Source organism: Aspergillus campestris (genome assembly GCF_002847485.1).
Source record: "Aspergillus campestris IBT 28561 chromosome Unknown P168scaffold_16, whole genome shotgun sequence".
Classification (NCBI taxonomy): Eukaryota; Fungi; Ascomycota; class Eurotiomycetes; order Eurotiales; family Aspergillaceae; genus Aspergillus; species Aspergillus campestris.
In genome coordinates, this window is record NW_020194351.1 from 89,815 (window position 1) to 101,126 (window position 11,312).

An 11,312-nucleotide genomic window follows, 5' to 3' on the forward strand; every position below is an offset into this window, starting at 1 on the left:
TCATGTCAATTCCAGGTGGGCGTGAAATCCCGATCAGGTAATATCGTCATCATCCTGATCTCATCCACAGAAGTGCTCGACCCCCTAACTGGCAGTGGGAGGGTAACGGCGCTGGGATGATGCGGTAAATTGAATGATCATCTTGCGGTCGTTGCAAGGAGGAAGCTGGTTCCGCTTGTCACGGAGGGGAATGGGGGGCAGGAATTGGAGTGAGGGAGCTAGACCTTATTTCGATTCACCCCATGCCCGGAACTAACTAGTATAGGTCTACACCGATGCATGAACCGGTTGGAATGCCGTTCGGGGGTTGTGGGATCTGCAGGGTTTGGCTGAGACTTGTTGGGCAGCACAGACGGGGAGTTTCCGTGTGGCCTCGCATCGTTTCATGTTCTTGATAGAGGTGCCCGTGGTTTCTCTATAAGTGGATAGTGCGTCTTTCATCCGGTTTGGGTGATATGCGATCCTGGTCAGTTCACATGCATACAGAACTCAGGCGGGTTGCCACGAGGTCCGCTAGGGCGATCGATAGAACCCCGCCTTCCTTTCGGCTCTATCTATCATGACTCCCTGATAATGCGAAGGCGGTGCTATGTGTATAACGCAGTCCCCGAAGAGCCTCTGGAATAGGAGTTGGCTTCACTTGTCTTTGTCACGCACATTTTATTCAACTATCAGTACCCGTTAGTCCAGTCGAGCCTTTCCCTGTAGCCTCCACGCCCCGAAAAAAATATCCATAATGTCCACTCGTGTTACCGGAACGGCCTTCATCACCAGCAGCGCATCAGGTACGATCACTTCATTTCCTTGGTGGAACGCAGCTAACACAACCAAGGTATCGGCCAAAAGACAGCCTACACCCTAGCGCAGAATGACATTACCAACCTCGCTCTGCTGGATATCAACACCGCCCAGCTTCAGACCATCCGGGATGATCTGGCCGCCAGCTTCCCCAACCTAGGGATAGAGATCCTCACCGCCGACGTCAAGGATGAAGCCTCCGTCGAAGCCGCCGTGCAAAGAACAGTTGCCCGCTTCGGCGGAATCGACATCGCTGTCCACTCGGCTGGGATTGGGGGAGAAGCTCCCAACTCGGATGAGGCCAGCTTGGCGAACTGGCAGAAGGTGATTGATACCAACCAGACGGGGGGTGTGGCTTTGCCAGCGGGCAGTGGTCCGGCAGATGCGGAAACAAGAGTATTTCCTTCCCTTTCCTTGACCTTCTAGTCCCTCGCGATGACCAGGATGGAAGTTCCTGACCGGTATAGGGACCGTGGAGGCAGACTAGGCAGAGGGGCCATTGTGAACTTGTCTTCCATCTTCGGCGTTTCCATCCCGCCGACAGATATGGGGCTCATCCCGTATACGACCGCCAAACACGGTATGTTTCTTTACATGTTTTTGTTTGGAGCAACGCTAATGCAGAACAGCCGTGAGAGTCCGCACTGACAGACCCAGTGTCGTGGATACCCCTATGACCCACAAGGCCACCGCACTCGGATTATTCGACAAGACGATAAATCAAACTCCCATGGGCCGCTGCGGGACGTTGGAGGAGATCGCAGACTCGATCCTGTTCCTGGTGTCGCCGATGAGTAGCTATGTGGTTGGTGCGGCGCTGGTCGTGGACGGAGGGTGTACCGCGTAGCTCTATCTAATTGTTATAGTTACCGATGGAGTTGTCGGTGTAGTCACCGGTTCTCCTATTGAAATTTTGCCGTATGTTCTAAATAGAAACAGATGCAGATATTAGGGTTAGGATGGTCACGAGATGTGCTCAAGATGGCTCGCTACGACCGACAGCACGCTACAGTACGCCCCTAAAATACTAACTCTATATTATAAACGTACTGCCACGAGTACATGCAATTATCCACATATGTCTATGCCTATATACAATCTTTAAAAGCACGCACCCATTATTAAACTAAATGCGACGAAGAGCCACCGATGCTATAACCCTACCAGCGCACTACTCCTGCACCTGGATCTTGATATCCAGACTGGGGTTCGCAGGCAGATAATCGATATAGCACTTGGCATTATCCTCGAACGGTCCGTAGAAGCGGCTCCGCTCGTACGGAGTGAACGGGACGCCGGTGCGCAGCCGTTCCACCAGGTCGGGGTTGCTGGTGAAGTAGCGGCCGTAAAGCAGGGCATCGTAGCGGCCGGATTCGAGGACGCCGGACGAGTTGGACTGGTCCCAGCCGCCAGCGGAAAAGAAGGGGGTGGAGCCGAAGATCTGGCGGAACCGCGAGAGGTCCACGTCACCGAGACCCCAGCTGTCGAGGAACTTGTCCTTCTCGGACTGGCTGAAAATTTGTTCGTATCTCTGGATGGATATTAGTTTGTGCTCGGGCATATAGGCTTATAACAACGGTACATACCGGCTCGATGAAGCTGACGTACGACAGCGCAGGGTGGGTCTGCTTCAGCTGCTCGCACAGATGAGACCAGGTCTCCAGACGCTGCTCGCCACGAGCCTGGTTAAACAGGCCAAACGGCGACAGGCGGATGGCGAGGTTCTCCTCGCCGACCGTCTTGGCCAGCTCATCCATGAGCTCGAGGACAAAGCGGCAGCGCTTCTCGGGGGAGCCGCCGTACTCGTCGGTGCGGTGGTTGATGTTAGAGCTGAGGAACTGCTCGGGCAGGTAGCCGTTCCCGCCGTGGACCTCGACGCCGTCGAAGCCGGCCTTCATGGCGAGGGCGGCCGAGTGGCAGTAGTCGGCGATAGTCTGCTTGAGGTGCGGGATGGTGAGCTCAATGGGCGGGTGAGCGGCCAGCCGCTCCTGCTGGGTAGATCCGACCGGCGGGTAGGGGAAGACCTCCTCGGGGGAATCCCAGACAGCGGCGGAGGCCGACACGGTGGGAGAGCCCGTCAAGTGGGGGATGGTGGTGCGGCCAGCGTGCCACAGCTGGGCGAAGATGTAACCACCCTTGGCGTGGACGGCGTCGACGACCTTCTTCCAGCCCTCGGCCTGCTGGTCGTTCCAGAGGCCGGGGACGCCGGGCATGCCGTTGCTCTGGGAGGCGAGTCAGTCGACGGTGTGAAACCATGGATGCAGCATGATGTCGGGCATGCGGGCAACTAGTTCTTTAGGGCCATGAGACAAACCTCTAGCGAGGGCGGAATTCCTTCCGAGATGATCAGCCCGCCGGGGGTGGCTCGCTGGTTATAGTACTCGGCCATCAGGTCCCCGGGATACCAGACGCGGTTGGGCTTCTCGGGCGTACTGGTGGCATTCTCCGGAACGCCACGATTCCGCGTCATCGGGGCATGCACGATACGGTGGCTGAGACGGATCTTGCCATTGTTGATCTCGAGGGGCTCAAAGAGCCGCGACTGTTCGGTGGTAGCCATGGTGGATAGATTATACGATTCAGAACAACAATCAAGTTGAATCAATTGGACGCGACGTGGGGTGAAGTTAAAGGTCGAAAATCGGTTGAGCTAGAGGACAGGAACCAGGGACACATGCAGGGATAATAATAATCTTATTATTACTACAACCACAGACCGAGAATAGCAGTGAAACTGCTGTCCCCTTATCGCGACCCATCGTGGAACCATTTGTCACCATTTGTCCCCCCCCCCCCCCCTCCCCCCCCTCCTCCTACGGACCCAGACATCCCCCGTTCCCACCGCCCAAAAGGGGGAACGGGGAAATTGTGGTTCTATTGGAGTCTTACTGAATTTGGGGGAAGGGGACTCCAATCAGAGAGGGAGAAGAGAGGGGATGGGATTGGGGATCCGGCGGGGTGAGGATATGCCAGAGTGGAGGAACGGGTCAGTCGGACAGGCAGAACTGTCGAGACGTCTGGCCCGAAAGATTCTGGACCCCTGAAGGATGTCTCACGCAGTACCAGACAACGATCATTTACGCCTGAAAGCTATTCTTATCTCGCGCGGGAGAGGATATGCCATGTTGGGTATCCAATTTCCTCGCAGGACTCGGGGTGACAGACGGCCCCCGGTCTGCAACGGCCTCGCAGGACAATGAGGATCATCCTGTCGCCCGCGATATTCCGCTGGATTGACAGTGCCTGTGGCGAGGATAGCAGAACCTGCAACCGAGGGCGTGGGTCTCCCTAACGGTGGCTGTTCCACCATTGCAAGCGAAAGGTTAAAATGTCGAAATGATCCATGGTCATGTTAGGGCTTCAGGCGCTACTCAGCTCCACTACGGTGGGTCGCCCCATTGCCGACTCCACGGTAACCATTGTTCTGGCATCCGATTGATTCGCTGAGTGCCGGCATTATTCATCTCCTGCATGCCTCGTTTTGGTCTATCATCCTTGTTCCGGTATGTGATCGGCGGTTTGATGCCGATCCTCCAGTGCCCCTCGTGCCTTGCACCCCATCTCCTCTCCAGGAGACCAGGGGAAACAGGCCATATGGAAAACTCGGATAGGGGTAATGATAAGAATAGAATCCATCCCAGCTCTCGATCGCATGGACCAGGTCCAACCAGGGAACGAAAACGTCTACCCGGATGTTTGGGCCAGCTATCGCGGGATGGAGAGGAGCACCTTGAAAAGGAAAGAAAGAAAAAGAAAATATTAAGATCAGTCCAGAAGCTCTCGTCCAGCCAATCTCTCGGCATCGGGGTCCCATTTCGCTTCACATGAACGGTGCGATCGTGCAGAAGTAACTAGTGCCAGCCTGGCGCCTTGGAGGCCGCAACGAAGGAATTAAGGGGCAGATAGGCCATTCCCTAGTGTTCCGTCGCCCCGATGAAAGGCGATCGATAGCGTCGTAATAGGGCAAGTCTCTGATGCCTATCGTTTCTGGAACAAAAAACCCGTCTGATCTGGATCGCCCTTGGTGTTTCATCATTCATGCAACTATGTGTCCTCGGGGAGGTCGGTCATTGCGCGTGCGCTGCTATTGCGCACATCGATCTGACGTCGTGGTATTGCCAGGGTCGATCGACCAAAATCAAAATAAAAATAACAATCACCCTGGATTTTCTAGTCTATTGAAAAAGACAGTGATTGGTAGCTTTATTCAGATAGGATCTACAGCTTCAGAGGGTGGAAGATAACAGGGAATTGCGGGCATGGAAAACCTTCCCGGCCATGCCACCACCAATCCTAGACTCCCATCCAAGATTCTGAAAGGAATGACAGTTAAACTGAGTTTGGCCTCCAGTTTCTTCTTTCGGTTTTTCCCCTTGGTAAAAATTCTTTCTAATCTCTTCCATTGGATGTTCCCCTGCGCACTGGGTTTCCCTCGAGCAACGAAGCGGGTCCACCGCGAGCCACTCGGGAAATCCATCTCCACTTCTGCGCCGCAAAACCTCCCAGGGAGAGGCCATGCATGCCAATCGTAGTCCGAGAAAAGGAGAACAAGACCAATAATGCCTACGCCATCGGGGAACGCCAGACTGGACGGGGTTCGGGAACGACGGGGCCAGGGATCGTGGACGGATCGTAATTTATCTCGACTCGCTGGTCGGTATTAATATAGACCAATCTATTCCACACTCGCCCGCGGACTGCCTTTTCGATCTTCCTGCGCCCTCTTCTTCTCCTCCCCCTCCCTTTCGTTCCTTCGTGGCCCCATGTTGTGTCGTGGCGTCCCTCCATCATGACCTACGAAAATGCCAAAGATGAGTTGAACACGGTCAATCTGGTCACCCAATGCCTGTGTATCCCCATCTGCTCCATCTTCGTGATCCTGCGGTTTGGGATTCGTATCTGGTATAAACAGTTCGTCTGGATCGAGGATACGGCCTGTCTGTTGACATGGCTGCTGTTTGTGGGGTACTGCGGTGTCAGTATTGTCGGTATGTTCAGATTCTGACCTCTTGAGGATCCACACCCACTGATATCATCATCATAGCCGGCAAATATGGTGGCGGGTACCACATCACAGACGTTCCTTTGGATGATCAGACTCTTTTCCGCAAGGTATATTTCCGAATGCAACTTTTTAAGGCCCTCGGAGAACCAGGAACAAACACCCCCGCTGACTTAGGAACATATAGTTCGGTTATATCGCCACCGTCCTGTACTGTCCGATGGCGCTCCTGTGCAAGGTCGCCCTGCTCTCCATCCTGACGCGCATCTTCACCCCCTTCAAATCCAAAGTCATCTTCATCTATACCTTCCTCGGATGCCTCTGTGTGTACTACGTCATCGCCTTGGTCATCAAGATCCGCATGTGTGACCCAGTCCCCGGATACTGGGACTTGAACATCCAAGCTACATGTCTGGACCAGCGGGCGGCTCTGGTGGCCGATTCGGTCATTAGTGTCATATCGGATCTGATTATCTTGATCTTGCCCTTGCCTATGACTTGGTCGCTACAGATGTCGCGCAACAAGAAGCTGCGGGTGACGGGCATGCTGTCTGCCGGAGGGCTGGCCACCGCGTTCAGTATCTACCGATTGGTGCTGGTGCTCAAGGAAGGGGATTCCCCGGATCAAACCATGGTGTTCATCTGCGTCATTCTGTCCGGGTATGTTTTTCAATCTTCTCTGGTCAGAGCGTCATACTAATCGGGCCCCTACAGGAACGCCGAAGGTGGCGTCGGTCTCATCTGCGCCTGTCTCCCCACGCTCAACATCCTCATGTCGAAGCTACGCAAGGCCGCCTACAGCTCGGGACACTACTACAAGCAGGACTCGTCCGTGCCCCTGAGCAAGGTCAAGGGCGCCGGCAAGGGCACCTTCTCCGCCGTCGCTTCCAAACACTACCCGGAACCCAACGAGTTTGCCTCCGACCAGAGCCATCTCATCTCGTACGCAGGCGCCGTCTCGACCGGGTCCGCCGGTCACGACGGTATCCACAAGACGGTGGACGTGTCGCAGACGGTGGAGGTCGTGCACGACCAGTCGCCACCACGCAATGGCCATCTATAAAATCGGTAATGCACGGAGTACGGGAGGGTTACACTCATTTTGATCGTTTCTTTCTATTTTAATTGTCTTTTTCCAATCCTACATTATACCACTCTGCCACTCTGCGGTATATCCATTGTCAATCTTCTTTTGTTCTGGTATGTAGGGAATGTCCATTCTGCCAAGTATTGGGACGCAAGGGGAAGATCTGCTCGGCGAACAGATGACGCTTATGACAGTTTTTGCTTGTTATTATATCATTTCCATTTCTCTTTCTGGCTCTGTGATTTATCTTTGTGTGTTACTCTATACCCAGGCTGTATGTTGGTAGATAGAGAATTGAAATGTGAACTCTAGACATGGTAGTATTTCGCAGTAGCAATTATTATAGGTTTGTATCACGCCAACTTTATAGAAAGGATTACAACTCACTCTAGCTAGAGCAACTCCAGTCGTGTTTCAACTCTTTTCTTGATTTTACTGAAATCATTAGGCACTGGCTAGTCATTAGGTCAGGATATGTCAGGATATGTCACGGTGTGGTTGGACCTGGGCAGGATATATATATACACCACGGCGGGGACTGACCGTGTTTTTCCACAACCATTGCAACAGCTACATAGACATAGGCAAATAACCACTCTACAAAAGACAATACCTACACGAACAGCACGACATGGGTGACCTCACATGTGTGAAAGAGCAGTAACTGCCACCGGCTTATCGCTCAGCTGACCTGCGGTCCTTTCCCACACTTTTGACTGTTTTGTATTTTGATCATTCCAACCATTCGCAACCTCTTTAGGAGAGAACATCATCAGTTGTTCTCCTTTTCTGACCTCTTTTCATCGAGTGTCTCCACAACATGGTCCGCTTCTAGGTTTGTTCACAATTGTCGTATTATGATCCTCCCGCGTGATGTATTTTATGATAGGTGCCTTAGGCAGCTAGTCTGGCCTTTCTTTCCCATAATGATGCATGACGTGATATGCATCAAATGATATCCCAGTCAGTGGCTGATCTGGTTTTTATAGAAGACTTGAAGGAAGCAAACCCTGCGAGCGGCAAAAATGCACCATGGGTCTTGTCCACAGCTACGCCAACACTCATACGCGCCGACAAGGCTCCAGCTGATATGAAGGGCTGTGCAACTGATAGGCTGTCGACGAATTAGTAGAGATGTTATTCCCTGCGGATAATCGAGTGACAGTACACATATATATTCGTCGAAATGCTATAATTTTCCTAAATTTATCCTTCAATTCAGGAGTAACAGACCTCAGCCATCATGCCTGTACCCAGACACCACCACTTCATCCCCCAATTTATCCTGCGCAAGTTTGCCGCCGATGAGCAGCCCCCAGCAGGCCCCTCAAGAAGGAAGACTCGACGTCGTCGAGATCGAGATTTCCTGGTCAACAAGGTCGACTTGACGCGAGGGATTCTCACGCAGCGCCCGGTGTCGCGGGAGTACGCTCTGGTGGATATGTACCGCGACCCCGGCTTCGAAGACAACCCCAACCACCTGGAGGAGAAGCTCTCCCGTCTCGAGAATGATGCCAGCAAGATTCTACGGCGTGCATGCGACGTCTTTTAACCGGAATCAGCGACTTACGCTGACGCGACTCGAGCGAGACACGCTGCGTAAGTTCCTTTTCCTGATGAAGTACCGCAACTCCCGCATGTTCCAACGATACGATCACGATCGTCTGGAAGACTACAACGAAGACGACAAACATCGCATGGTGATATACATGAAGCATAAGAAATTCTCGCGACCGCGCGATGTGTGGTTTTCCAACCTCCGCGGCTTGCTCGAGCTGGATATGGACGCCGGCGGACAGTGGCGCCGGACCATCTTCAACCACGTGTATCCCGACGACGCGATGATGTTCGTGGCCCACGTCCAGACCTTCTTCCTGACATTCTGCGAGCCAGAATCCCCCCAGCTTGAGTTCCTCCTGACGGAGAACTCCTTTGGAGTCTATGAAGGGCCGTCGGACTGCGGCTTCGATGCTCGCACCGGCAAGATTGTCCCGGGCCTATACACGAAATGGCACATGTTCGCGCCCGTGGCGCCGCGATTGCTCATCATCCTGCGCAGCAACATGCTGTCCGCAGGGGATTCGGAGTCATCGGCGGACTCGGCGCGTCTCGGCGCGTATATCCGGAGCCTGCATCAAAATCCCGAACGGGCGGGCTCGATACTGGATGACCTCCCTGTGCGTCGGTGCGCTAACTCGTATAGCGCCCAGGGGGTTCCCAACGCGACCGAATGGACAGCATGCGCCGATCACCGGTTTTACTTTGAGTGCTTCAGGCTGTCGTGCAAACATGTCGAACTGATCAACACGCTGTTCTTGGAAGAATCACACGCAGTGAGCTCCATTGTATACCACGCACAGGACGCGCTGCGGGCCAGCCTCAAAGCCTATTTGCTGGACAGGCGACCGGGGTTCAAGACAGCCAGTGATCACCCGCTCGACCAGCGCAAACTGCACATACTAGCGCTGGAGAAGATCGCCCGGGACCTGGGTATGACAGAGAAGGCCAAGTACACGCTCCAAAAGTCTTCACCCCGTGAGACGCACATGTCCGCCTATGTGGCAGGGATGGTCGGGATAGAGCTCATGAAAAATGTAACTGACGACACACGCCTGCCTGGTGGATACCGCATGCTGAGACCAGGTAAATACACTATGATTGTGACGGAGGAGTTTGCTGATAATCGCGCATCATAGATGCCACGCCCTTGGACTTCTTCGAAGATCTTAAACAAGCGGGCCTTCTATTGCTGCTGCGGATCAAAACCGACCGCATCCTGCAGTTTTCGCCCTTGTCGCTGTCGCAGAAGAACTGCGTTCGGCAGAATCGGCAGGATTTCTCCATCGGAATGACTCCATGGAGGGTCTGGCTGTATCTGAAGGTCAGTCGGAACTTGCCGAAATATTCCCCGAGCGATTTTCGGATTCAGCTGGCGCCGTTGGAGGTGGAGGGGGTTGAGGATGGGTTTGTCGAATGTGAGTTGTCATCTTCTCATGTGTCTCCACCTTTTTTTTCTGTTCTATTTATGTTCGGGTTTGTCGATTTGTTCGTTACCACTGTGGTGGTTCATCGTATACCTACTCCCCGGTGAATGGGTCTGACTTAAATAGTGCTGGCACGATATCCCGAACGGAGCGAGGACCTAGTACGTGGGATGTTTCTTTCTGCGATGACTTGATATCAATCTGTCATTAATTGATTAGTTTAATTGATTCTTTGTACTCCAACCCCGTTGCCAATCAGTAACTGATAAAAGTGGAGCTTCGATGACATCACTGATCGATCTTCGATCAGATCGATTAGGCATTCACTCTGAGACCGTTCAATATATACAAAAAATAGATCTAGCATCTGTCCCTGACCAACTCCCAATGTCTAAACGAATCAATAGCTTCTTCCAGCCCATTCCATCCAAAAAGCCCAAGCAGGAACTGGTCGAAGAATGCTCGGTTACCAACCATCCTACCTACCCCTTTGCTATCCGCGACCTCCCCTCCAGTATCTCCACATCCCTGATCAACAGAGATAGCCCAGAAGGCAAACACATCGCGAACCAACCGCACCTGGATCTCCTTCATTTCAACCCATTCGTGCCGGCCCCACTATCACGCCAACTGTTCCACTTCCTCCGACGCGAACTCCCCTTCTACCGCGTCCACTACACCATCAACCGCGGCGGGCTCTCCACGGAGGTCAAGACCCCGCGGTACACGACCGTCTTCGGGGTAGACAGTACGTCGCGATTTGCCGCCGAATGGGGTTCGACCACCTTGCTCGATTCGGCGTCGAACCAGCCCGCCCCGGAAAATAAGTACAAGGTCCCACCACGACCGATTCCCCCATGCCTCGACACCCTCCGTCAGTGCGTTGAAGCGGCCACGAACCGCCGAGGACACTACAACTTCATCCTCGTCAATTACTACGCCACAGGAGACGACAGCATCGCGTACCACTCCGACGACGAGCGATTCCTCGGCGCGCAGCCCGCTATCGCGTCGCTGTCGCTCGGTGGGACGCGTGATTTCCTCCTCAAACGCAAGTCGAGCCCCCCCGGGAGCACAGCGAAGGTACCGCCACCGGTGAAGTTTGCCATGGCATCGGGCGATATGGTCATCATGCAGGGCGAGACGCAGGCGCATTGGCTACACGGGGTGCCGAAGCGGCGGGGGTCGACGGGTGGACAGGGGAGAATCAACATCACGTTTCGGCGGGCAGTGATTCCCGAGGGGACGAATAATTATTATCGGTATAATGTTGGTCAGGGAGAGATGTATCGATGGTGTGAGGCGAGGGGAGAGATGGTGCCAGATCGAAGAGAGGCTGGGAGGAAGACATCAGAAGAGGCAACAGACAAGGCGGATAGCCGACCATGCTGAAGATGGATCGAGAGGCGAAGTGCATCAACTAGCTATCGAACCACCGAGT

General features: G+C 53.7%; 5 protein-coding genes across 5 annotated transcripts; 4 read left to right on the plus strand and 1 right to left on the minus strand.

Annotated features, from left to right (window-relative positions):
• Window positions 1-736: 736 nt before the first annotated feature.
• Window positions 737-1,645, plus strand: P168DRAFT_285549 (SDR family NAD(P)-dependent oxidoreductase; the record flags this gene model as incomplete). Its single annotated transcript, XM_024836213.1, has 4 exons — window positions 737-785; window positions 833-1,194; window positions 1,225-1,378; window positions 1,428-1,645. The coding sequence occupies 4 exons, from the start codon at window positions 737-739 to the stop codon at window positions 1,643-1,645; spliced, it is 783 nt and encodes a 260-aa protein (XP_024688621.1).
• Window positions 1,646-1,969: 324 nt separating this feature from the next.
• Window positions 1,970-3,358, minus strand: P168DRAFT_244714 (alkene reductase; the record flags this gene model as incomplete). Its single annotated transcript, XM_024833943.1, has 3 exons — window positions 1,970-2,329; window positions 2,385-3,020; window positions 3,113-3,358. The coding sequence occupies 3 exons, from the start codon at window positions 3,356-3,358 to the stop codon at window positions 1,970-1,972; spliced, it is 1,242 nt and encodes a 413-aa protein (XP_024688622.1).
• Window positions 3,359-5,587: 2,229 nt separating this feature from the next.
• Window positions 5,588-6,863, plus strand: P168DRAFT_313569 (uncharacterized protein; the record flags this gene model as incomplete). The annotated part of the gene is made up of 4 exons (XM_024839674.1): window positions 5,588-5,786; window positions 5,843-5,910; window positions 5,988-6,460; window positions 6,515-6,863. The coding sequence occupies 4 exons, from the start codon at window positions 5,588-5,590 to the stop codon at window positions 6,861-6,863; spliced, it is 1,089 nt and encodes a 362-aa protein (XP_024688623.1).
• A 1,239-nt stretch (window positions 6,864-8,102) lies between these two features.
• On the plus strand, window positions 8,103-10,099 carry P168DRAFT_330605 (DUF4238 domain-containing protein; the record flags this gene model as incomplete). The annotated part of the gene is made up of 5 exons (XM_024841602.1): window positions 8,103-8,419; window positions 8,478-9,530; window positions 9,584-9,862; window positions 9,998-10,032; window positions 10,091-10,099. The coding sequence occupies exons 1-5, from the start codon at window positions 8,131-8,133 to the stop codon at window positions 10,097-10,099; spliced, it is 1,665 nt and encodes a 554-aa protein (XP_024688624.1). The 5' UTR covers window positions 8,103-8,130.
• Window positions 10,100-10,258: 159 nt separating this feature from the next.
• P168DRAFT_300202 (alpha-ketoglutarate-dependent dioxygenase AlkB family protein) lies at window positions 10,259-11,295 on the plus strand (the record flags this gene model as incomplete). Its single annotated transcript, XM_024838397.1, has 2 exons — window positions 10,259-11,188; window positions 11,251-11,295. 2 exons carry the CDS (start codon window positions 10,259-10,261, stop codon window positions 11,293-11,295), a joined length of 975 nt encoding a protein of 324 aa, XP_024688625.1.
• Window positions 11,296-11,312: the final 17 nt, after the last annotated feature.